Source organism: Lepidochelys kempii, chromosome 4 (genome assembly GCF_965140285.1).
Source record: "Lepidochelys kempii isolate rLepKem1 chromosome 4, rLepKem1.hap1, whole genome shotgun sequence".
Lineage (NCBI taxonomy): Eukaryota > Metazoa > Chordata > Testudines > Cheloniidae > Lepidochelys > Lepidochelys kempii.
Genome location: NC_136383.1, coordinates 89,829,248 through 89,857,160, shown reverse-complemented (window position 1 = coordinate 89,857,160; position 27,913 = coordinate 89,829,248). Strand labels below are relative to the sequence as shown.

At 40.2% G+C, this 27,913-nt stretch overlaps 1 protein-coding gene and 1 long non-coding RNA gene across 5 annotated transcripts in view; both read right to left on the bottom strand.

The window, feature by feature from the left end:
- Window positions 1–27,913, bottom strand: part of SCFD2 (sec1 family domain containing 2) — a 312,565-nt gene that overhangs the window by 237,627 nt on the left and 47,025 nt on the right. For all 4 annotated transcript variants that reach the window (XM_073342057.2, XM_073342056.2, XM_073342055.2 and 1 more), the window contains exons 3-4: window positions 27,713–27,840; window positions 438–613 (exon numbers count right to left, since the gene is read on the bottom strand). In XM_073342057.2, the coding sequence (XP_073198158.1) occupies window positions 438–613; window positions 27,713–27,840 (304 nt within the window). The remainder of the gene's footprint in view (window positions 1–437; window positions 614–27,712; window positions 27,841–27,913) is intronic.
- On the bottom strand, window positions 9,772–12,160 carry LOC140910625 (uncharacterized). Its single transcript, XR_012158674.2, has 2 exons — window positions 11,148–12,160; window positions 9,772–10,210 (listed from the first exon to the last, which is right to left on the bottom strand). It is a non-coding gene; the product is annotated as an uncharacterized LOC140910625 (long non-coding RNA).

The window sequence follows — 27,913 nt, the reverse complement described above, 5'->3', positions numbered from 1 at the left end:
TATACAATTTACCACTTTAAGTTATCTCTGAATTTGACCATGTCTTGGCTCCAGAAGCCTATTATTTATCATTATTATTTTAAAGCTTAATAGTGATCCTAACCAGTGACATGAATCTATGCGGTCATCTTGCAATTTAGTATGCAAATATTCCAACCCCAATTCAGATTTTATGTACCTTCATCTGTAATATTTAATTTTGTGTCTAAAATTATTAGACTAAAAAATACAAAAAATATTAACTGTGTAGTTTCCCATTCTTTTAAATAGTTTGAAACATATGAAAAACAAAAGTTCAGGAGGTAGCTTTTTAACAATATCACACAGCCCAAACAAACAATGCAAAATAAAATTGCACAAAAATATTTAAAACTAACTACTTAAAAATAACAGTGTTTACTTAGTATAAAGTTAAGTAGGCTCATATAATATTGTACCTGCAAAAGTAGCCTTTCAAAGGCTAAGAAGCTGTCCCATTTGGCATTCTGGGGGTGTTTTAAAGCCTGGATTGTGGCCAGCACAAGCTGTAGAAGTCCACAGTGGTTCCTGAGAGCTTTCAAATTGTTTTTGAAAAGCTTGATGTGAGAACCGAGCTGTTCTGGGGTGACTCTACCTGTTAAAAGAAAAACAGGGCATATTAACAACATTTCACAACAGTGAATAATCAAATATCTGAACAAACATTTTTAATAACGATGGATTATATTTATGCAGTGCTTTTCATTCAGAAAATAAGCTTCACAACTATGAGCCTGTTCCTGATTCCATTGCAGTCAATGGGAGTTTTGCCCAGCATGTTAACACCAGCAAGTTTGCAAAAAGAAAAGGAGTACTTGTGGCACCTTAGAGACTAATCAATTTATTTGAGCATAAGCTTTCGTGAGCTACAGCTCGCTTCATCGGATGCATACTGTGGAAAATACAGAAGATGTTTTTATACACACAAACCATGAAAAAATGGGTGTTTATCACTACAAAGGGTTTTCTCTCCCCCCACCCCACTCTCCTGCTGGTAATAGCTTATCTAAAGTGATCACTCTCCTTACAATGTGTATGATAATCAAGGTGGGCCATTTCCAGCACAAATCCAGGTTCTCTTTCTCTCTCTCTCTCTGTCCCTCCCCCCCCCCCAACACACACACAAACCCACTCTCCTGTTGGTAAAAAGAAAAGGAGTACTTGTGGCACCTTAGAGACTAACCAATTTATTTGAGCATGAGCTTTCGTGAGCTACAGCTCACTTCATCAGATGTTTACCGTGGAAACTGCAGCAGACTTTATATACACACAGAAATCATGAAACAATACCTCCTCCCACCCCACTGTCCTGCTGGTAATAGCTTATCTAAAGTGATCAACAGGTGGGCCATTTCCAGCACAAATCCAGGTTTTCTCACCCTCCACCCCCCCACACAAATTCACTCTCCTGCTGGTGCTAGCCCATCCAAAGTGACAACTCTTTACATAATCAAGTCGGGCTATTTCCTGCATAGATCAAGGTTTTCTCACATCCCCCCCACCCCCATACACACACAAACTCACTCTTCTGCTGGTAATAGCTCATCTAAACTGACCATTCTCCATAATCCAAGTTAAACCAGAACATCTGGGGGGGGGGGGGTAGGAAAAAACAAGAGGAAACAGGCTACCTTGCATAATGACTTAGCCACTCCCAGTCTCTATTTAAGCCTAAATTAATAGTATCCAATTTGCAAATGAATTCCAATTCAGCAGTTTCTCGCTGGAGTCTGGATTTGAAGTTTTTTTGTTTTAAGATAGCGACCTTCATGTCTGTGATTGCGTGACCAGAGAGATTGAAGTGTTCTCCGACTGGTTTATGAATGTTATAATTCTTGACATCTGATTTGTGTCCATTTATTCTTTTACGTAGAGACTGTCCAGTTTGACCAATGTACATGGCAGAGGGGCATTGCTGGCACATGATGGCATAGATCACATTGGTGGATGTGCAGGTGAACGAGCCTCTGATAGTGTGGCTGATGTTATTAGGCCCTGTGATGGTGTCCCCTGAATAGATATGTGGGCACAATTGGCACTTATCCTTGCAACAAAGCCCGTTGCCAATTGTGCCCACATATCTATTTGATCTATGTAAGATCAAATTGGGAGAATACTTTGGTATAATATTGGTATTATAGTCATAGTTAGGTACGGCTCCACACCCTGGATCATGGTAGTCAGCTGAAACGAAGGTAAGAGTTTTCTCTTATTAATTATTATTTATGTTATCTTGGTTTTTTTTATAATCTATACTTTTCCTTAAGAAAAGCCCCTAGTGATGGCAACTGTATTTTTTTTTCCTGGTTTGGCCACTTCACCAATTTACAGGGCCCCTCATCTCTTTTATTCTCTCTAAGGCCTTATCTACACTGCACAGTTTTGTTGGCAAAAGGCAGCTTTTGTTGACAAAACAATGGAGGCGTACACACTACAATGTTACTTTTGTCAGCAAAACTCCTGTTTTGCTGACAAAAAAATCCCACCTCAACGAGAGGCAAAATCTTTCAGCAACGAAGTTAAAGCAACAAAGCGTCTGTGTAGATGCTGCCATTCATTAGGTCGACATCACTGGCTTCCCCCAGTATCCCACAATGCCCACCATGCCCACTCTGCTCACTATTTTGAGCTTGGCTGCCCTGCATTCCAGCTACACAGGCACGTGCCCCTCCCCTTTCAAAGCTTTGGGAAGTTCTGACAGCTGAGCATGTGGCAGCAAACAGCAAATTGTTAACATGGAATCCTGCTCTCTCTGGCACTAGGATCACAGTGGCAGGTAGGCAGGGATTGCGCGTGTGGGGGGTGTGCTTCCAGCTGCTGTCCAAATTTAAAGAGACAGCATGCCGACACACTCCTCCTCCCCCAACACACATTCTGTCTCCCCCCCCACCCCCGCCCACACACACACTCCCTGTCACACACTCCCCCCCACTCACCCCCTACACTTCAGTTGAAAAGCACCTGGCAATATAGTAAGAGGCTTATGGAATGATGGGATTAAGAAAACTGCATCATGTGATGCTGAACCTGCCCCATGAGGCATTGCAAACCCTTCCCAAAGCTCCCTGCGTCTAGTTGCACAGTGGAATAGCTACCCACAGTGCACTGCTCTCTGTGTTGATGCAAGAGCTGCTAAAGTGGATGCATTCTGCCGCACAAGGAGCATAGTGTAGACAGTGGTTTAATTAAAGCGGTTACTGTATGTCAGCATAACTTTTGCTGACAAAACTCTGTAGTGCAGACAAGGCCTCAGATTTCTTCACAAAAATACAATCTTTTAATCCCAGTGATTCTAAAGAACAAGCATTGGAGATACAGCTCTCCAAATGTATCTTTAAAACATGGAAAGCCATTAAAACAAAAAAATATAAACTCTTTATAGGAAACTTAACTCAAAGCATCAAGACAAAAAGTCAGCAAATTAACACATTACTCATGCTGACAAGGCTTTAGTGGGATGAAAAGCTGACAAGACTTCTACAGCTTCAGTTCACATAGCCTAAAACAGCAACCTCAGCCATATGTGTTTTTAGACTAAACATTGGAACTTTTAGTTGTGTTTTATTTCTTTTAAAGCTGTGTCAGGCAGATTTAGATAGTGATTGGAAAATGTCACTCCATGATGCTTTGCAACATACCTTTGATAAAGAAAGCATTTTTACCTTTAGCAGTCATGATATATAGTAGCTCATTCAAAATCTGATAACTTGCTACAATTGAGAAAACATGAAGTTGCAAGTCCTCCTCTCCTCCCCCACAATATAGTCAAATATGGGGATCATCAAGACCTCTGATTTCAAGTCAGAAAAAATAATTTCATCTCATTCTATTATTTATACTATTCTTTATAACAAATGAATCCAGATGCATTATTGGGTCTGTTCCTTTGCGATCCATTTAGCATTTGTTATGTATAATATCTCTGTTAGCTCTAGAATAGTAAAAAGGGAAAGTTCCATGGCATATGAAATCGTAGGGTGAAATCCTGGCCCCATTAACTCAATGGCAAGAGTTCGACTGAATTTAACGGAGCTGGGATTTCACCTGTAATATTTACAATTTCCATACATTTTTCTCTATACCTGCCTGAAGTGTGTGTATCCCCCTCTGACTCCTCCTCCCCCCGCTTCCCTTTCCGCTCTTCTTTGTCCATACTCAGCTCCAGAACACTGGACCTACGCGGAACCTCGCTGCTTTTTGAAGGGGTTCTGTATGGACACAGGGGTCTGACCACAAGGAATGAATTGCAGGTTCAGGGCCTATATTAGGCTAGCAAAGTAGCTGCCTAATTCTAAAGTCCTCCTATACAATGGAGGTAGAGTCCATACTGTCTTTCTAAGGGATACAAATAAGTTAAGAATATCCTTTCTTGCACAAGAGTTAAAAACTAAGTAGAGATTAGGAAGTGAACTTTGACAAGGGATACAGCAGGAGGCAACCATTTATTTAGGTTTGTAAAACAAACAAGCACTCATCTCAGACTCTGGCCGCCACTACATTCAGATATTTATTATGAAAATTAATAGACCGGATTAAATCCCACTCCAGCAATAAATATACAAACATGCCCTAGTAAACATGGTAATAAATGAAAATGTCTCTGCAGAAGGCAAAATAACAAAGACAATACCTCCAAACCTCAGCCCACCCACTTTCCAAATGCCTGGGAAGAAAAAAAAAAAAAGGGGGGAGGGGTTTGCAATATGTCTGAAATGTTAACAGATCCAAGCTCTGGCAGAACAGGGGGAGTGAATTCCAATCTGAGGACCCCTCTCAAAGAACATCTTAACAGCAATTTTGTTGTTTGGAGTGAAGGAGAATCAGCTCAAGAACCTCTGCTGATCTCAGCTTTGGCTGTATGTCCAAAGAAAAGAAGCTATTTCCCACAAAACTGGGCCCCAAAACTTTTAAGACCATGCAGGCTAAAACCAACACCTTGAATTCCACCTGGAAATTACTGGGCATCAAATAAAGATCCCCAAACTACAAGTTATACAAGCCTCGTAGACAAACAATAACTTCTGTTGAAATAATTGATTTTTTCGTTTATCAGAGTTGTGTTCAAATAACTTTATAACAGCTTTGAAAACTACAGATGCAAGAACACACATTAAAGATAAGAGTATTAAATGCACAAATAACGACCTACATTAGCTTGAGGTGGAGTGAAAAGGGGGAAGTGACTTGTCTTCCAGGAATAAACCCTTGTACAAATTTTTTAAAAGCGTTATATTAAACATATTTGGGCAATACAAATAAAGTAATGACAATGTTGGAGGCTTGATCTAAAGTTTATGGTGAAGAAAGCCTAGTGGAAGGGTAGCAGATGATTCAGGGAACTCATAATGGAACAGAAAGACTTTTACTTCAAAGTTAATAGTTTGAATCCAGTTCAGCTTAACGACAATGAAAGTCGTAACTTCTTAGCTGTTCTGTGAATAGTCTGTGTGAAGTTAGTTCATGTATTCTAGAAATATCTACCAGGTCTCTACAGAGGCACCTCGGCTTATCAGCCTTCCATCAATTAAACAAAATATAACAAACCCTTCTGCTCACTTAAAACCCCCCTCCTATTCTATATTTCTGCTTAAAGGTCTATCAAAAATACCCAAGTAATTCTTATATTGCCCTCAAACTCTGGTTCTTCTAGAGTTGTGGCGGGAGTAGGCTCCAGAGAAGTTCACTCTGAAGTCCCTAAGAATACTTTCCTGCTGAGGAAAATCTCTCTCTTCCCCCATAACAACAGTGTTCCATCGGATACAGGAACACAGGAAGGGAGACAATCCCTCGGATAACATGTTCCCATACCAAATGGAGGATTAGAACTAGAACCCCAAGTTCCCTCACAAGTTAGCAGGAATCCAGTACAGAAAATGGAGCACTCATGTTCCTTGCTCAGAACGCCTTACTCAATCTGCACTGACTGACAATTCTGAATCCTCTTCAAGGGTTCCCCTTAAAGTGCAATGCAGCAATTTAGCCTTAAAGTTACAAACACATGGCCCAGTGGCAAGGTCCCCATGAAAAAGGCAGTCACAAGTTTTGTCCCATCAAAAGAAGCACTGTACACCACAACTATCATCCAAATTGTCTAGACACAGCAATGGGCCCAATAGCGACAGAGCCTATGGGACACAGAGTTGATCTCAGTTGGTGTAGTTGTAGTGGATCTCAGTGTGATTCCTAGCAGAAGGCATGCATATCAAAAATCACCATCAAAACAGGCATTTGTTCTGCCATCTCAGCAGAAAGACCACGAAGTGACAGGGCAGAGGGACTGTACTACTATTTCTTATCACTCAGATGAGTGTCTGAAGCACAGAGCTGAGGCACATTGGTAGGGCAGAGTGGGAAAGGATGCAACTTTACAAATTTTTTAAAAAATCAAGTTATACTGCTCCATTCAGGAGTATGGAGAGATATACAAAGTAAAACAGGGGCATGCATTAATGGGCAATAAGTACACAGCTTTAAATTCTGAGACATGAAGCTGAAGCTCACATGTCTTCAATCATATTAAAAGTATACAAATGAGTTATTTAACAGAAAGTCCTATCTTAAAAGTGAAACTTAATTTCCACAAAAGATTTGTAATCATGTTGCCTAGTTTAATTTTTTCTTCTTCTTAAGTTACAGCTGCAATGTTGTTTTGTCTTTTCTGTGATGCATGCTGTTATGCAGGCTTCACTTCAAGAGGGTGATTATTTTTCAAGAGAGATTTAGTGCCAGAAGTGACAGGTTTTTAAAATTCAGGCTCCTAAAGGAGCAAGTTATTTTTTACACCAAAAATGTATGGATGAATGCGGTGTTTGAACAGCAGAGATCAGAAATATTGACAGATTGTTCCAAATACATACACAGTAGTACTTATTTTTGCATCTAGCATCTTGTTAATGATCTCTACAGAAACCAGCAAACAAGTTATTACGGGAGTAAGCTTTGGGAGGAATTGACTAAATAAGTGTATACTTTCCTGAACATACAGGTTCTGCCAAATATCTGCAACTTTGAACTTTGTTATCTTGCATAAAGTGGAACTAACTGAACTTTATTGACTAGTGTTAGTAAACATTTGCTGAGGTCCATATTTCACTTGACAGAACCAAGAAAAAGGAATTTCTTGTGGTTGTCTTGGATCACTTATGTTCACAAGGAGGATTTTGCAATGCTGTGGAATATCAAATAGAATGTTTCTCCCACCAGTGTCTTAGAAATATAGACCTACCTCATCCACTAGCTTGCATGTAACTGTGCCTAATGATGGATGCTTCTGAGGAAGGTGTCGTAATTCATCTAGCCAATTGTGTAATGGCATTGCTGGGGGAGCAGAATTTGTGAACTGAGGGATAAATTTATGCCTGAAAATATTAGTACTGATGGCCCTTACTTCTTTTATCCTAGCTAGTGTAACTTCCAGATGTTATTCTTATTTATGTAAATATGAAATGCTTTCATGCATCTTAGGAAGCTTTAATAAATATTCTTTGCCAGCAAGTTCCACTAAAAAAAAAATCTGTATTATTTTGTTATCATTTAATTTCAAAGACATCTTGTGAAAAAAAAAAAGAGGAGGAATGCAAACTGACAATTATTTTGGGAGAGAAGGTGGCTATTACAGTTGAGTTCTCATCAAACCGTGAACTGTGTAGAAGTATGATTCTGGATCTGAACAGCGCTGAACGTTATTAACAGTTAGGCTACAGAGTTTGCAGGTTCATTTCTAGTAGAACAGAGAACTGTTCTACTTTGAGCTTGGCTAATTCTTGCTCTGTGATTTCAGTTGCATGTTATCTTCCCTCAATTGGCTTCTGTTTCCTTACTTGTAACATGAAGTTAGTAGCTTAGCTACCCCATATGGCTGTTGTATAGCTTAAGAACATAAAAATGGTTAAGAAAGATGCTGGGGAGACGCAGGATGGATCACTCGATGTTTACCTGTTCTGTTCATTCCCTCTGGGGCACCTGGCATTGGCCACTGTTGGAAGACAGGATACTTGACTAGATGGATCTTTGGTCTGACCCATTATGGCTGTCCTTATGTTCTTATGCATTTAGTGGGCAAGCTGAGGGGCATCTTCATCAAGCAGCTGAGGGGCACTTGGGGAAAGCAGATATTTATGTATGGCACAAAGAAGGGTGGCTGGCCCTTCTAAAGGGAGATAGGTCTCACCCTACCTCTGATACAGCTGGTTTGCCTCCCCAAGTGAATTAAATCACGTGCCAGACAATCATGTGACTAAACCAGTCTTCTGTTGGGAGAGGATGGAGGAGGAGGGGGAACAAAATAGGTGTGTGGATAGCCAAAGGGTGATTGCAGTGTGAAGCTAGAGGAAGTCTCCTGCAGTGGTCCCTGAGGAAGGCAACTGTGGCTAGGTAGAAAGATACAGCTGGAAGTTTTGTTTTCCTTCTGGGGAGAAGGCAAAAAAAGGCAGAGCAGACCTTGTATCTTCTTTAACAGCTTACAGAACAGTTATACACGGTACCTCAGGGAGGAGGGGCTGTGCCCATTTTAAGACGAGAATGGATGATCTTTCTGAGCTTATTTTGAACTTTATGTTAATAAAACTAGACCCTAAGAAAGGCTATTAGACTTATGAAAGCCTTTTTTCAAGGAACCAACAAGGGGAAATGAACCAGGCTGCTGCAGAGCCACACCTCGCCATGAAGAGACATTCAGAAGGAGGCTGTCCTGTTACATGTACATAAATAAAATTTTACACTTTCCTCCGCATGTGGTTTTTAATCATGGTTTTAGAAGCAACTGAAGTGGAGGAGCCAGAGCTGCAAAATTTAAAGTGAAATTAAGTACTTACCTATGTCTATAAAATGACTGGCAATCTACAACTTTACTTGGCTGAGCCATCTCTAAGCTTGTTTTGACCTCTAGAGAAATGAGCTGTCTGAAAAAATATATGCCCAGAAGATTTCAGGTGGCTTTTTAAAATGTACACATCCTCATTTAGCTTTAAGTCGTGTGTTTTCAGACATTCTTCAGTGCTTCATCGTGTTCTTGGCAAGTTGTTCCAAAGACAAGCAGGTCATTGCAATAGGTCAGTACATTATTCACAGGACTGATTATCTGTCTGATAATGCTTTGGACAACTTCTACAGCTGAGTATACTTAAAGGATCACCTTGGGCATGTTGCAATCCAAGATGAGTGGAAATCATGATGATGTATATGGATTAGGGGTACAGTTTATGTTCTTATAACACTTTTTGAAGTAGGGTCTTGATTCCAATTCTATTAACAAATGCCGTGTGCAGGTCCACCTAGATTCAGTGTCATACGATGGTCCACTTTAAATGTTATGTTTGGAGAATGTATGACCACACAAATGTGTATTGCATCTTCGTTTTGTGCTTTGAAGATATCTACAGCTTTAGAACCCCACAGGGTAGATCTTTTCAATAATGTCCTGCTCTTGTACTTTTCTTGTTCCTTTCAGATAGTTCTCTCATGGGAAAGAGAATTCTTCTGTGTTCTGGGCTACAGGTGTGGCTGTCTTACCTTTGTGTTAATAAATCTGGAAGTCCTTTATTTTCTCCCCAAGTTATGAAACATGGTGAGGTACTTTACTAGGAGACTTAATACGAACATCCATAGTGTTTTGGCCAACAAAGGTATTTGCCACCCTTTTTATTATGTATAAGGAACAACCTGACAGTGGTATCACTGTTTCCAAGCAGGTTTCCATAGGATCATTTGGTGATGTAGAGTATACGTTTTGCAATTGATCCTCCCCTTTGTCACTTATTTTGAACAAGCTCAACATGGGACGCAGCTCTCTGCAGAACATGTTAAATCTTTGTCTTTGTAACTAGTATGGTTTTGTTCTGCAGATAAAGATGATGCATTTCTTATATTAGATTTACAGTTGACCCAGATTATCAGTGACTCCATGCTTGTGTCTAATAATTGCATATTTGTTTTGGGACATTAGCCCTTTGATCTTGGTAGGCTGTTAACACAAAGATAGCTGCTGCTTCTTCAGACTTTAAGTCAGTCCCTACATAGTTAATTTTTCTGAAACTCCATTTTCTCTGTGTCTCCTATGTGAAAATCAGAAGTTTGAAAATTTGTGATGACATGACTGTCAGTTGGCTTCTTGCTGTGACACAGTGACCCAAGGTGTGCTCTCTCTCTCTGCTAGGCACTGTACATTGCAGACAGGCAGACACAGCCTCTTACCCTGAAGATTTAAAATAAAAATAGATAATGAATAGATAATGGGGAGTGGATGGGATGGAATGTATCAAAAGCAGATGTCAGAGGAGCGATGGTGAGAATGCATCTACATTATGGGTTTTTTTGTTGTGTTGTTTTTAAACAGGTGTTATTTACAAATAGTTCTTGAAAACCAGGCTAGCATTTGTAGCCCCTCAGAAAAACATTTCCTTCCACAAAGGCTACAGGTTCACTCTCATGTGGAGGGCCCTACCTAATTCATGGCCATGAAAAATGCATCACAGACCGTGAAATCTGGTCTTTTGTGTACTTTTGCCTGCTACTATACCAATTTCACAGGGGAGACCAGAATTTCTCAAATTGGGGGTCCTGACCCAAAAGGGAGTTGCAGGGGAGTCACAAGTTTATTTTCGGGGGGGGGGGGCACTGTGGTATAGCCATCCTTACTTCTCTGCAGCTGCCTTCAGAGCTGGGTGGCCAGAAAGTGGCAGCTGCTGTCTGAGGGCCCAGCTCTGCAGGCAGCAGGGCAGAAGTAAAGCTGGCAACAACATACCATGCCCTCCTTACTTCTGCTGGTGGTGGCTCTGCTTTCAGAGCTGGACTCCCAGCCAGCAGCCGCTACTCTCCAGCTGCCCAGATCTGAAGGCAGAGCCGCGGCCCACAGCAACGCCGAAACAAGGGTAGCAGTACCGCAGCCCCCCTTACAATAATCTTGCAACCCCCCACAACACCTTTTTGGGTCAGGACCCCGACAATTACAACACTGTAATTTGCTATTTTTAAAATCCTCTGACCGAGAAATTGACCAAAATGGACTGTGAATTTGGTAGGACCTTAACTCATGTGGGATAGTCCCCTTTGTGAAGATATGGTTAAGCAAAATTATGGCAATATTGTCTCACTTCTGACTAGCAGGTGTCTTCCTTTTGCTGCGTACGTACACTTAATAAACATCGGCAACTAGAACAGGCCACCATTTCTTGGGCACATAAGGCAAATATTTCCAGTCCTCTATCATGTTGCAAGAGTGCCATAGGAGCCATTTCTGTTTCTTCAAGCATGTCTTGATAGTCACCTACATATAGGTCACACTATTATTTATTGTACAACTCATCTAGAACACGGAATCTAGCCAAACCAAATTTGCACAGCCTTCAGAGGGTTAACATCTATCTATTGTGGTGCTTCGTAAATCTAAAGACACAGTTTTTGTTTCATAAGTTACATTTCGGTGCAAAATTTTTAGCGAATCTTTTCTACATTGAGTATGTTTGATTGCTCTGTATCTTCTTGCAGGTTATTTACCTCATGTAGCTTTAGTACTATGCTTTTAAGATCAGTGCACTATCCTCTCATCATTGGTGTTGTCAGTGGCTATGTAGCAGTCAACATTTTCAAGCCACCGATGCCACAATTCAGCTGCCTCCACCTACATGGAGGTATTTGTTTCAGTGCGTTGTCCTTTTTTGCTGTATAACAAGATTTTTCTTCTGGTGAGAAAATGTAAAATAAAAATAATTACTACAAAGATGTAATGGACTTTTCTTGATCCAATGAATAAATAAGTATCCATGTGTACTTGTAACGACATTGTGCCACTTTCAGTAGAGACCAAAAAGTGGCAATGCACCCATTTCCTTTTGGTAGGGCACAGTGGTGCCCCAATGTAGGCAAAAAGAAAAGGAGTACTTGTGGCACCTTAGAGACTAACCAATTTATTTGAGCATAAGCTTTCGTGAGCTACAACTCACTTCATCGGATGCGTTCAGTGGAAAATACAGTGGGGAGATTTATATACACAGAGAACATGAAATAATGGGTGTTACCATACACACTGTAACGAGAGTGATCAGGTAAGGTGAGCTATTACCAGCCGGAGAGTGGGGGGGGGGAACCTTTTGTAGTGATAATCAAGGTGGGCCATTTCCAGCAGTTGACAAGAACATCTGAGGAACAGCGCAGGGAGGAGGTAGGGGAATAAACATGGGGAAATAGTTTTACTTTGTATAATGACCCATCCACTCCCAGTCTTTATTCAAGCCTAAGTTAATAGTATCCAGTTTGCAAATTAATTCCAATTCAGCAGTCTCTTGTTGGAGTCTGTTTTTAAGTTTTTTTGTTGAAGAATTGCCACTTTTAAGGTCTGTAATCGAGTGACCAAAAAGAGACTGAAGTGTTCTCCGACTGGTTTTTGAATGTTATAATTCTTGACGTCTGATTTGTGTCCAATTATTCTTTTACATAGAGACTGTCCAGTCTGGCCAATGTACATGGCAGAGGGGCATTGCTGGCACATGATGGCATATATCACATTGGTAGATGTGCAGGTGAATGAGCCTCTGATAGCATGGCTGATGCGATCAGGCCCTATGATGGTGTCCCCTGAATAGATATGTGGACACAGTTGGCAACGGGCTTTTTTGCAAGGATAGGTTCCTGGGTTAGTGGTTCTGTTGTGTGGGTGCTGGTGAGTATTTGCTTCAGGTTGGGGGGCTGTCTGTAAGCAAGGACTGGCCTGTCTCCCAAGATCCGTGAGAGTGATGGGTTGTCCTTCAGGATAGGTTGTAGATCCTTGATGATGCGTTGGAGAGGTTTTAGTTGGGGGCTGAAGGTGACGGCTAGCGGCGTTCTGTTATTTTCTTTGTTAGGCCTGTCCTGTAGTAGGTAACTTCTGGGTACTCTTCTGGCTCTGTCAATCTGTTTCTTCACTTCAGCAGGTGGGTACTGTAGTTGTAAGAATGCTTGATAGAGATCTTGTAGGTGTTTGTCTCTGTCTGAGGGGTTGGAGCAAATGCGGTTGTACTGCAGAGCTTGGCTGTAGACAATGGATCGTGTGGTGTGGTCTGTATGAAAGCTGGAGGCATGTAGGTAGGCATAGTAGTCAGTAGGTTTCCGGTGTATGGTGATGTTTATGTGACCATCGCTTATTAGCACCGTAGTGTCCAGGAAGTGGATCTCGTGTGTGGACTGGTCCAGGCTGAGGTTGATGATGGGATGGAAATGGTTGAAATCATGGTGGAATTCCTCAAGGGCTTCTTTTCCATGGGTCCAGATGATGAAGATGTCATCAATGTAGCGCAAGTAGAGTTTTATATCTACTATTGGTTAGTGGATAATCAGTAAAGACTGATGGAGGTATTTTTAGCACATCTTGCCTGTCTTATATCTCAAGATATGTGGCCTCAACATGTTATATGACGACCTGGGGGGTCAGAAGTCTCTTGCAGATATTGTCATGTATTACCCCTCTCCTAAACATTAGAAAGTGTCATCCTAATTATAAGGGGTTGAAACTATGTATTTCTGATCACCAAGAACCAAATATTTCATTATTTTTAAATAAGCAGTCTAAGACACTATTTTTGTCAGTTTCTCATACCACAAAATCATAATCCTCCCAGTTTTAAAGCTAATCCAAGTTTCAAAGGAATTACATGAAAAGATTTACAATACGTGAAAGATAATGCAAGTTTAGTTTAAACCCTTGGACTTCCTGAAGCTAAAACGTGATAAATATGCATCAGTGCATTAATGTTTACCATAACTGATCATAGCAAAACAGGCCACTAATTATGTAAAGTAAGAGCAAATTAATAAAGAGCTAATACAATTTTATTTTATTAGTAGACAGACTTCTGGCCTTAAAGTCTATGAGTCTCTGATGAAGTTGATATTCATTATTTGCAATTTTACAACAACAACATAATAAAACTGGATTTAATTGTAGCATTCTTACAAGATCAACAAACTTCTGTTTTCTTTTAAATTTTTAGAATTACCTTTAAGCTGTAATAACAACCAGACATATAAAGAGACCTGCCCATGAATTCAAATCAAGTACTTTGAGTTTTCTGTCTACAACAAAAAATGAGATTAAAAATACAAGAGCTTTATCCAAAAACTCCAGACTCACAAAGAGGCTATTGTCAGCAAACTCCCTTGTTAAAAGGAATAACAGTAAGGTTAGCCAAATAGTACTGTTTCCATGTGCCAACTATAATTTAATCAAAGATAACATACTACCAGTATATTGCTGTTTCACATCACTGCACTGGATTCCAATAACGTCTCACTTCCATCTGCTAACAGTTTTACAGCAATAAAGCGCAAAGTAAGTGAGCTAGGCGGCACAAGTATGATATGCCTTACAATTTTATTAGGGCTTGAACTGTTACCCATTTTACACCACTGAGATTATAGATGCTGTAAGGTTATTCACTGAGTAAAGACAGGACTAAAATAGTTTATCTGAAACCCTGAAATACAGTTTAGCCTATGAGCTCTGCAAAAGACGAAGCAGCACAATAAATTATATAGGCTATATATATAGTATGCACTTCTTGTAATACAAGCACAGAACTGGAATTTTATTGTAAACTGAATTTTTGTATCTTATTTTCTTATAAATTATAATGGACCTTAATATCGCCTCTTCCAAGGTAAATGAACACAGTTAAGCAACTATTAAACATACTTACGTAAGACGAAGAAAAAAGGCAACCCCAATATTTACCCACTACAGTAATATCATCCTAAAATATCAGGGGCCAAATTCTGCTCTCACGTATGTGTCTTCAATTACATTTAGCCTATGAAGATTTTATAAAGATTTTAAATGTTCAAGATACATACTTTTCTGAACAGGCTGAATTCATTCAGTCTTTGGTTCATCACCACCTCTTCTAAAATGTTCCTGCTAACTTGCACTGGTTAACATAATTTCATTCAATTATGAATAAACTTTCCCTTTACCTATTTTGGCCTCCCGGCTATGTAGGGCAAATTTCCTTAAATAGCCTCTTCTCTGTAGTTAATTTTTTTTTTTAAATCAGTGAGAACATTTCCAGAACTATTTCCACCACCTCCCATATGACCTATATCTGTTGCCCCACAGAACACAGTGGCTGTGATGCCAACTCAGGACCAGCACTCTGCTTAACACCACAGCACTTAGATAATATTATAATGAAAACAAGAATAAATTTATTATCAAAGAATAAATATTCAAGTGATAGTGAGTGAAAATATTGGAAACAAATGACTACACATAAACCAAAATCATAACACATTTTCTAGAGACGAAACTCAACTAAATCGGTTAACCTACTGTCTAAAGAAGTTTCTCACCCAAAGTTCTCTACAGCATTTCCAGCCAACCCTGGTGGAGACGCCACTTTCATGAAGCAAATTTGCTGTCCAGTTGCTTCTGAGGTGAGCGATACCAGGGTATCTTTACCCCCAAACATAGTAGAGCAAATCTTTGAAGTGTTCTCCCCTCCCACTGTTTCTCTCTTCATTTTAGTTTTTTTCTGAAGTTCTTACAATCTTTCATTTGCATTCAGTTCAGAGTGGTGACAGGATATTCACTGTGAATGAGACTACACTCAATTTACATGTAAACAGGTTGATGGCTAGACATCTCTTCTCTGACACAAAACTTGTTTTTCAACTTTGCTGGTAACCAGTACCTAGACACAGACTTTAAGAACATATTTTTCGTATCTCTTTACACGACATCTATACATGCGTGTTGCGTGATGACAATTGTGACACCAGTTTTTATCTGAGACCACATATGACATTCATTGGTGAATCAGAATGTGCATGCCAGACTCAGGAGATTCCTGTAACCCCTGTGCACCTGCTCCGTGCCCCCGGCCAGGTGGCACAAAGGGGTTTCTGGGTCAGAGTGGCATGGTCCACCATGCTCTGAAGACAGTTCACATAAAAGTTAAACATTTCAAGGCACTTTTCAGATAGGGTATGTAATGACGCAGATTGTCTGATCAATAGACCAGACTTTAATGTCCAAGGCTGTACATCAGCTATGATAGACTTCAGCAGGAATTTTGAATGAGGAAGGTCTGCTGTGTATGGACCAAAATTGGTACCCTACCTGCAAAAAGCTTCCAATATTTGGGGTTGCTGTTTTTCCCTGGTCTGGAAGAGAACAAAACCTAGTGAATGACCAATTAAAGAACCCCCTGCTAAAAATCCCTTAATTTAGTAAATCTATCAATTTTTAAGTCCTCCAATTCAGATTTGCTTTCTTAATATCAAGACAATTACCAAGTTTCAACCAAGCCAATTACAATGTGCTGAAGCCTTGATTGAGGGAGAGCTAGCTAGTCAAAATTAGAATTCAACTCTCCTTTCTTCTGTAACTACCACAACTGTCCACCATTTTTGATGCAGAGAACTAAGAGACAATCTCCTTCACAAACAGCTTTGGAGTAGAAATTTGAATCTTCATATTTAGATGCCCGTAGACAAGGAAGAATCTTAGAATCATGTTCCAATAGCTATGTTTCAGCCTCTTCCTCTTGTTCTGGGCTCAACCTATGAACTTTGGAGAAGAAAGAAGCCATGTTGGCTATGTAATAGAAGTGTAAAAATGTGTTTTGTGTTCTGATTGAAGTCCTTACTATCAGAGTAAATTTTAAGACAGTTTTCCAATCCAACTTTTTGAATCAAATCAACAAACCAACCAACCGACCATTAGTCTGATGGGATCTGCAAACAAAATTCTGAACTTCCACAATGTGCTTTAAGATTGCATTAGGCATTGCTTTTTTTTCATGACATTTGAACAGTGTGCCAAACCTCTACCCATACTAATGTTATTTAGACTAAAAACTCTTCGAGGCTACTATTTTTTTGTGTTTGTAGAGTGCCTATCACAATGGGGCCCCAATTTCTGGTTGGCATCTATGCAACACCATAACAAACATTAACAGTAAATAATAAATATAATTGCACCCAAGAAATCCTCTCATCTTTTTTGTTTATTTTCACTGTTTGAGCAAATAGCAAGGTCTTTATTGTTATATTTTTCTCTGCATTATTGAGTGGTACCTTCTACCTCTTGGACACAATATTCTGTAGAATCAACACATTCTTCCCTGTCTGGATGTTTGCAGCTATTATCTGGTCATTTCTCATGTCTGAGCTACCATCTTGTTGATCCTTTTAGTACTTTTAATATTTCCTATGTTTCTTCATTTGCAGCATCTAGTAAGGGACCTGTGAGTTTAAATCCATTTAAAGTAGTATATTCAAGATGAAACGTTTCAATCCAATTTTTTAACACTTCCCATTTTATGCTATACTGAAGACAGTCATCATAAAGGAAGGTTGCAAATTTATTATCAAGTTCAAAGTCTTTGCTTTTTCAGTTGTCTTTATGACAGGATCACTGGTTGATCTTTGTCTCTCAGTCCTATGCTCAACCCACTAGCCCACACTGCCTCTGACTACAAGACATAAAACAGGAAAGCTACATCTACAATTTCCAGACACCTCTGATAGGAACTCTAGGGAGCAAAACATGAAGTAACCTACTAACAGAAATAGTGATGTATGTCTACCTAGAGTTTAAGGTCAGAAGGGACCATCAGCTCATCCATTCCAACCCCCCACATATCACAGGCCCCCAACAACATCCAACTCCTGCCCAGTAAACCCAACAAACAAAATCAGACCAAAGTATTGCAGCCCACAAGAGACTAAACTATTATATGCCACACTCGGAGACCAGGAAAGACCAATATGCAAGGCCCCTGCAATGGCAGGGAAATGATTAAGTGAGATATCTCCAGGTAATCCTCGCAAGTGTCCCCAACACTGCAGTGGAAGATGAAAAAAAACCTGAGGTCACTGTCAAGCTAACTGGGGAAAGTTCCTTCCCAACCCCACGTACAGTGATCAGTTAGATATTGAGTATATGAGCAGGAATCAGCCAGATAAGTTCATGGTAAAGAGAATGCTCAGTGCCAACTCAGACCACTGCCCAAACCCATCTCCCACCATGGCCATCTCTGCTGCTTCAGACGAATGAGACCAAAAAACCTCTCACTCTAGAATACACTGAGGGGAGAAGAGAGAAATTCTTTACTGACCCCTGTAGATGACCACCCGAAGCCAGGAAGCATGAGCTTTAGGACAAACTGGAAGGGATCCCAAGGGCTGCTGAGCCCTGCCCCCACCATCACAAGCAATACCACCATATAATCCCACTCATAAATTTGTCCAGTTTTGTCTTAAAACTAATTACGCTGTTTGCCCGCACAACTCCCATAGGGAGACTATTCCAGAATCTCACTCCTCTGATCATTAGAAACCTCCTTTTGGTTTCCAGCCTGAATTTGTCCATGGACAGTTTATTCCCATTTGTTCTTGCGCCAACATTGTCCTTTAGCTTAAACAGCTCTTCACTGGAAATGCCTTGCCTGGATTACAGTTGCCTTTTTCATAGCCACATGACATTGATGGCTCATCGTCATCCTGCAATCGACCAACACACTCAGGTCTTTCCTCCTCTGTCATTTCCAACTAAGTAGCCTGGAGTTTGTAACAGAAATTCTTATTATTAGATCCTATGTGCATGACCTTATACTTCATACTATTGAATTTCATCCCTACCTGAACTTTTCTAAGCTTTTCATGAAAATATAATAAAAATTACAATAGCAGCTTGAAACTGAATGAAGCTAAGAGAGAAGCCTGACATAATGACCTCTGCCTTTTTTAAACCCTGAAGTTTCTAAGAAACCCACCTTTTAAAAAGAAATTGATAGTAGGGCTTTTCTTGTCACAATTTTTGATAAAGCCTCGATTAAAATAATACATTTCAAGCAATTGAAAGATCCAGTATAAATTCCTGAAATCAGTTTTGACAGATTATCATGCACTGATTCTGAAAAGCACCAATAATTTTCTTTTATACACATATGCAAAAATTACTTTAGTTCTTATGCTCCTCTAGAGGGCACTGGTAATTTATCAAGCCAACTATCAACATGCAATAAGAAGTCACTGGAATACATACCAAAACAGGGCACACATACCAAGGGAAACCTTTACAAAAATAAATATTTCTGTGTTTTTAAAATTAATAAAATAGAGTCCAACCACACCAGTGAGAAAGAAGGACAGCCTCACTAAATTGCTAGGACGGGGCCAGTGGGATAGGAAGGGCACAGTGGACTTGGGAAGCCAGGCTGTGCAGATTCTTGTTGGGCTGCATGCATTAGTACATTTGACTTTTGTTTAACACAAACAAACAAACAAACTAAAGCAGATGCTGCTTTAGTGTAAGCATTGCTACAGGACCTGCACAGATCAGGCTGTGAAATTACAAACAAAAAACAGGGACATTTTAAGTAGGAAAAAAATTACATTTCAGGGCAAGACAGACCAAGATTAGTGTTTTAAGCTCCAAGTGAGCCTCACAAATTGTAGACTTTGAGACAGTGCGTGTAACCTTAATGCGAAAGAACAGATTAAAAAAATACTTCATCATTTTGCTTCCCATACTTTTTACTTTCTATTCTCTACAAATCTTTAAAGTAAGCACTTCAACTTTAAACTGTCCTTTACTGAAGAAATGAGCTGTTCGTTTGCCTTATACAGATGAGCTACTCAGGAGAACTCTACATTTATAGGTATATGAACGTATGTCTACGAAAGTGTGACCATATATATTTCGGCTATACAAGAAAACCATTAGTGAAGAAATATATACGAAGTCTTATGTACAAAGGCTACCAGAAGCATAAGAAAAAGATCAACTGAAAAAAATAGAAGAAGATTTGTATGGAAAGGCCTTTAGAGGAAGACATAGACAAAATCTACCAGTGATTGGGAAAATGAATTATTAAGGGTAAGGCTCTCTAAATTCTATTTCCATATGTATCTTGGGTTGGGAAGGAAGCACTATTTATATTTATATAATCACCAACTTCAAATGGGAGGAGATTATGACTAAGATTCCACGTATGTACTGACATTCTCAAAGAACACTGTATCTTTCGTAAATCTCTTCCAAAAGGGATCTCTGCAAGGGGATCCTTTTGGAGATTTCTTGCCCCAGAGTCCACTTCAATGAATTTTAACACAGAAAGGAACAATTTGACCCTAAATATAGTTGTGTGCTTGCCACCTTAAAGGAAACAAGGAAAGGCGCCAGCCACATGCATGGAGAAGGCTGCCATAATCACCCTAGAACTGTGCCAAAGAAGGTACTGTTGTGGGCCGAATTAGCACAAGGCCACTCAGGCTAAATATAAATGCTGATGCTAAGAAATAACAGACAAGGAGCGGTGTATTTGTGAACAGTTATATACTGCATGCAAAGCTAAGTCAACACTGTTAAGGTTTAGATTTTAGGCAGAAGGGTGCCAGGCAACCAGAATTCCCCTTCACAAGAATAATTTGCAATAGGGTTGTAATGCTATGATACAGTAGTCAGGTAATTTTTGTGAAAAGTATTACAGATATTTCTGAAGTTTATTTGATCCCTCCACTTGATAGTATTGAGTCTTTAATACTTTTGGACTGATGCTGTCTCTAGAAATAGCACATTAATAAATGTATTATTATTTAGAATATCATGCAAGTGATTTTTTTTTAAAGTCTGCTTCCTATTCTATATCTGCTTCCGATTTCAGATACTGCATTGCCCAAGCATATGGAAAAGTTGTTGGTCTTCTCTCTATAAACAGTATTCCAAATCAGTTTTCCATAGGAAAAAAATCCTCCAGGCTAATGCCCACCCCCAACCTTCTCTAAATTACTTCACAGGCTATTCTTTCATGCTTCCTAAAGCCAGGCCAAACCTCCAGGCACACCCCGGCTCCTACCCAAAATTTGGAAGTTCTGTTCAAACTTTACTCAGGGAGTTACCACACTACTCTGGGGAGTTACAGTGTTCTTACCCCCACCATCTTTTACAAAGCCTGATGCTGGGCTAAGTAGTTAGGGTAGGTCTCTCCTGGGATCTTTAAAAATTTAAAGACTAAGACTTTCAAGCTGCATTTTGTATACTTTAATAGAAGAAACCGAGAAGGCTTTCTTCCCATTAATGAGGATTAAAGTAACAGCAGAGAGCACTTTGTTTCTGTTACTGTACAGGTGTTTCAACTTTGATCATTCACTACATCAATAAGGGAACATAATAAAGGGATTCAGACTCAAGCTAGATTTACCATCCTCTGTTAAAACTGCCAAACAAGTCTGTTTTTAAGACAACAGAAAGCTATGTGTAGCAAGGTTTCTATTACTGCCAGGTAATATGTTAATAGCACAGCTTTCAACAACAGACTCAGGGACAGTCACATTCAGAGGATCACTAAGAGATACACAAGAATAGAAAGAGTCAGAGGGGAAGTCAGGACTGGATAAGCAGCAGCATGTGGATAAAAGAAAATCCCTTTTCCCTGATCTAGCAGTTCCTAAAAAACACATTTGGCTCCCCTATGGAGAAGGGAGGCCAACTCATACTTTTGGCCTCTAGTAGGCCTTCGAGTTTAGTCTTAGTTCTTTGTCTAGTTCTTTGAGATGGTTCCCCAGGCCCTCAAGTTTTCCGTTGACAATATTATTTCAAGTTCATCCAGATGCTACTTTGAAGCACCAGTATGTTTGATAAACATTTCTGAAGTGTTTTCAAGCAAGTCAGCTGGACAGGAATCTCACACTGAGATTGTAAAATTATGGCACAACACCTGTGTCTTTGACCATGTTGCTGTTACCAGCAGCTTAAAGAGGACAATTTTCCTTTTGTCATCTTTCGGGGGGGGGAGGATCATCTTAAAATGGCACATACTCCACAGAACTCTTATCCTCACCTGGAAACCACAGCACAAGCTGACTGAAGAATTCAGAGGAGAAAACAGCACACTTACAGCAAAATTCCTCCTCAGTAGACACCAGGGAGATCTTGCCACCTTGGAATTGTATTTATTTCTTAGCTCCCAGAAAATTCAGCCAGTGCTGCTCTCCCCATCCTGCTACACTTTCCTTGACATCCAGGCCTCTCACAACAGCCTCCAGCTGTTCCAGAAGCTCTCTCATCAAATCTGATGATAGTTTTGCCAGCAATAATGTTACACAGCCTAAAAGAACCTACAAGCAACACTCCACACCTTGCCTACTCAGCTCAGCATTATGTCTTCAAAGTTGTTTCCCACCACTTCTCTAAAGCATTAGTCCCTACAGTCCTGTTAAAACGGATGAGTTCAGAGGGGGGATTTAACCTACCCCTCCACTCCTTTCAACTAACAAACCACTGTAATTCACTCAGCTGAAGCCTGGAGGCAGTTTGTACAGGTGAATCATAATTCCCTACAATTAGGGATTTGTAATGGAACCACAGTCAAGCCCTTAACAGTAAGGCACCATCCATTTAGCTCAGTCCAGTTTTGAGAGTTCAGAAGGTAAAAGTCACCACAAATTTTTAAATGAAAGCTTAAAGGGACAGTAATGAGTCTCCTGCAGCTGGTGAAACTTTTGCTGAAAAACGACATCATTTGGGACATTGGCAGTACAGGGGCCCTATGTCTGCAACTGAAAAATAGTTTCCAAAGTTCTCCAATACGAGTCACACAGAAGGGACCACCAGATAATCTAGTCTGACCTCCTGGATATAACCAGACACCAACACCACATAGCACTTGCACAATAAACCAAACAACTGAAATTAGACCAGAGTATTACAGCCCACAGATTACACTATTGTGTGCCACAGACAGAGAACATCAGGAACTGAGTCCCACCAATGCCCAAGGCGCCCCAATAGCAGGGAATTGATATGCAGTAGGTGCGCAACACAGAAAGGTTAGCAAGAAGGGGTTTACCTGACAGCCAACAGGAAGATATTCAGTGGTTAATAAGGCATGAATACAATTCCACATTTATTTATGAATTGTGATTTGTATGTAGCCTTAAAATGATGCTGCTGCTTCCTGGGCTTCTCCTAACCAATCTTCCTCTTTACCATTCATTGAGTGTGTTAATGCTTAAAACTTCATTTGGGTTTAAATATTAAAATGAAACTCAAAGTTGCATACTAGTGAAGGCTGACCACGGAAACGGATCCCAGCACCAGTGAGGTTCAAAGGCAGTGCCCAAGTGGTGAGATCAGACTTCTGTCTTACTCACAACCCCCTCTTGGCTGCTGGAAGGGCAAGGAGCACCTGTTCCCTCGCTATCTCTCCTGGCAGCTACTCAGAATTCTCTCTCTCTGTTCATCCTTGCAGCTTGAAGACTGGAGAAAATGGAGCTGCCAGCAGATGTGAGGAAAACAGTTACAATGACGACTTTTCTTCTTCCACAGCTGGTATCATAAGCTCTCTCACTCTCCTCCCACCCCAGGGTGGGAGAGCTTATGCATTCTTCAACACCCCGCAGAGGTGCTGAGCACCCTGCAGGATACACGGGTGTCACACTGAATAAGCTGTGCTCCTATGACAGGTGTTCTGCTCCTGTTACATAAGACCATCAAAGAAAGGAAAAAGCTGGTCCTTAGTATTTGTCTGTCTGGGAAAAACATGCACCACACACGCACGCGCGCGCACACACACACACACACACACATACATTGAGGAAGGCAGGAGAGCGATTTGATTCATTGCAGTGAGTGGTTAAGGATATTTTAGTACACTGAAAGAAGCAGAAGTTTTTTTACTTTCTTTACACATATTACAGGAGGATAGAATATGGTTTATAAACTCTGAGACAGGACTCCCATGCTGCCACTGTCAAACATGATGCAGTTTTTCAGCCAGCTGCCCACAACAGGAGGTCTCAGAAATACCAACTGGAATTTTAATCTTTGCTTCCAAATGCATTTCACTCCTTATGTCAAGCATAAAAACAGTTTTCACCTAGTGACAGCTGACTTTAGTAAAAGTGTTAGAGATTTTCTTCATGTTGGAAAATGATGCTATGATATTTAATATGAGGCAGGGCCTAAAAGTCCTCAAAACATTCCCTCTAAATATTGGAGAGACCGAGGTGCTACTCCTAAGCAGCAGAAAACAGTGCAATATCCACTGAAATACACCAATATCTGTAGAGCCCAAACTATGACAGTGCAAAGTTAACCTAGGCAGAGGGTGTGGAGACTCAAAGCACCTCCATCTTCTCTCCAGCCTTCACTGCCCCATATCTCCATCATATTGGAAGCAGGTGGCCTTTTGACTAAATAAAGGCATCTGTCAGAAAAGAGGTAGCTAGAATTGTTTTGTCCCAGGCAAAGGAAGCAACTGATAGGCAACATGCTACTTAATTTCTTGCTGTCTTAAGGGGCTTTAAGTGTTCTGTAGCGTGATAATTTGGCACTGCACACTCAAAAGACACAGTATAGTTTTAAAGTTTCATTCAACAGTTATGCATCGTTGAACAATTTTAGTTCCTGACATGAGGAGCAGTTTCCTGCATTTATTAGCCAATGAGAAGCTATGGTTTCTAGAAAACCAGACACACACACTTCTGCCCTCATTTCTAGCTTTTGCTTCTTATTTCTTCGTTTTTTTCATTTGCAAGATTGTCCCAAAGCTTTTCTTTGTTGCTCTTCTAGTTATGGGTTGATGAATCCACAGTTTAAAAAATAAATAAGAGATGTACAAATAATAGTAATTTATATCCGTGCTTCAAACATTATTTCAAGCACAAATAGCATTTCACACACCTCCACTGCCAAAACAAAACAAAAAAACCCAAACAATAAAAGTAAATACTATGGACTCAACAGAAACCACTTTTAACATGAATCCTTAAGGAGGAAGAGTTGTTGTGGCTCTACTTTGGCCTAAATCCAGAAAATGCTTCTCCTTGCTGCTAGTCTCATTGAAGTTTCTGGTCACTTGAGTAAGAGTCTACAGCACAGGACCCTTAATTTGAAACCGTGGGAATGGAGAACGGAGCACAGGATGGAGGGTTATTGGTTTATTAGCAATACAAAGCAGCAAAAAAACATTTTTAAAAGCAAAAATTAAATCCATTATAAAAATTAATACTTTCTATCACACAAAAATGAACAAGTCATCCTGGGGGATGCTCTCACACACATCATTTGAGGTTATTTAAGCAAATATTCCCAATTTACTGTACCCTTTTTCTTCTAGGTAGATTTGTGACAACAGCCCTGCAACACTTGTCAACTTCCCACTCTTTCAAAACATCCAAGACTGCAGTGTACTGTTGGTATCACCAACACTCACAAACAGTAACTCTGTTTAAGGGTTCAGAGTAGCAGCCATGTTAGTCTGTATCCGCAAAAAGAAAAAGAGGAATTGTGGCACCTTAGAGACTAACAAATTTATTTGAGCATAAGCTTTCGTGAAGTGAGCTGTAGCTCATGAAAGCTTAGGGGTAAAGCAAGTCCGTTTTTATTCCCTATTCAGTGTTTTCTATTCTTGATTTACACACGAGAGTAAAATAAAAATACAAATTTTGCTTTTTAAAAACAAACACTGAGGGAAAAAAATCTACATATTTTCCTTGTAAACAGGTTTGCTGCTTCATTTGCATCTACTTGTGTTAACGGCACATTGCATGTCAGGATGTCTTGGAGCAGAGCTGTGTCATGGCCCTAAAAAAGATACATTAGAAAAAAAAATACATTAATGGTTATTACGGCTCATCCAACAACTTCTATTGAAAGAGATCTGTTTTTTCCATCTCTGATTAGCACACTGATCAAAATACATTAAGTTCACTGAAAAGCAAAACACACATTTTTAAACTAAAAAGTTGTTCAGGAATGTTTTAACTTCTAGTCAGATCAAAACGGAAAAAAAAAATCACATCCATCCTTAGACACGGTTCAGTGTCAACATTTTGGAAAATATGAATATAAACAATGAAGCGATCAGACATTTGAAAAAAGTGTCACTGCCAGGTACACACAACAGGAGAGTCCTATTCTATAACTGAAACACCCAGCAACAGCATAAAGCCATGCAAAGACACAGGTCTAACACTTTATAGTCTCACTAGTATCTAATGTATTGATCAGATGCCCTGAGATATTTCATTCATTCTGTGCTTTCCCTCCAGCCTCGAGGAAGATTTGGGGACTGCCATAGCTCTTCATCTCCTTGATCTACGATCTGATAATATCTTCTCTTGTCCTCCGCACTGGAGCTGTTCCCCCCAACTCCCCACCTAAGTTCCAACCCCTTCCCACCTAGGCCGGCTAGAGACAGGGTGGAGATTCCAGTGCCCTTCCTCCCCCTCCCACAGAAAGGTCAGATGGCTACCAATGATGCTTCTCCTACATATCTTCAGGATCTTTAAGGAAGTCCTCAAGACATGAAGGTTTTCTTTAACATCCCTAAAATATGTCCATGTGTTCAGAATTAATGGGGTGTGTGTAAAGAATCTCTAGTTGCTCCCCAACCTCTCCAAGAACTGGAAAAGGACTTAAATCAGTCTCCTCCATTTGCTGTCTTCACCTGTTCTATTTTTCCCTAATCTCTTTTTCTTTTCTTTAAAACAAAAACAAACAAGAAACACACACAACTAAGTATGTTAGTAAAATGTTAAACATAAATTACACATGAAGTGAGAATGTTAATATTTGCATATTAACATTGCATCTCAACATAAATGTAGTATTTCTGATTACTAGTCTATTAATGTAGACTTTAAGTGTATCAGGTGCATAAAGAATATAATAGGTAAGATGAGTGCGTTAGTTTTTTTTTGTATTTCATGACTTGTTTAAATATGTAAGCCTACCATTAACTTCTTGAATTTCAATGTATTTTTGTTTTGTTTTGTTTTTGTCCAATTAGAATAACATACTCAAAAAGCTGTAAAACCTCTATATCCCGCAGCTAGCATATTTCTAAGGACTCTGACTCATATTAAATTTTGTTTTCAGCTTTTTGTGCGGTGGCCTTGCCTCACAGAAAGCTCAGTTAAAAGAGAGAGAGAGAGAGAGCGAGAGAGCGAGCAGCACAGATTCCAACAGTCCCGCTCCTAGCCAGACTGTCTGCTTGTCGAGAACAGAAGCTCAGCAGACTACTCTCTGTAAACATGCCCCAAACTGTCATACTTCATAGTACAAAGGAAAGAGGCAACACTAAGCACTTGCATCAGTATATTTATCATCCTCCACGTAACTCTACCACTTTATAGGCTTTTGAATCTTTAAAAAAAAAAAAAAAAAAGCAAGCTCCAAAAACACAACTGCATCATGCTTGAGCAGAAATTGTTCTCATGCAGCCTCAAAGTTCACCAGAGGCCAACTATGGTGGGATAAGAATTTAGAGAATAATGTAAATGCTTTAAATTAGTGGTCTCCAAACCATGGGACGTGCCCCCTTGAGGGTGGGTGTGGAGAAACATCTGGGAGGGCGCAGTGGGGCACAGGCCAGCCTGCGCAGGGGAGCAGGGAAGGAGCACCACCCAACCCTGCTCTGCCCACAGCTCCGCTCTGGCTCCATCTCCAGCTCCAGCCCCTGGCCACAACTACAGCCCCAGCTCCACTCCTGGCCCTAGGCCGCCAGCCCCCAGTCCCTAGGCCACAGCTCCCGGCACCCGGGCTGCTGATTCCACTCCTGGCCAAGGGGGACATGGACACATGCCATTACTGTTAAGGCGGGGCATGAGAGGAAAAGTTTGGGCATCACTGCTTTAAATGCTTGGGACTGAAGGAAATATGGATGCTGAAATATTCCACATTATAGCCCCCTGGTGAAGGGTATATTATAACGCTTACCCATGTTCATCTTAATGGGCAAGTTTTCTCTACTTGCAGCCTCCACTAGGTGTCTCCTAACTTCCATCACAGCTTCCTTTTGTCTGAGATTCATTAAGGACTCCCAGAGAGCTTTGGCAGCTGGATCACTGTAAAAAAAACAAGAGGGTTACACTAAACATCTGTTGCATAATGAAATAAGTTTAAGGCAACATTTACAGT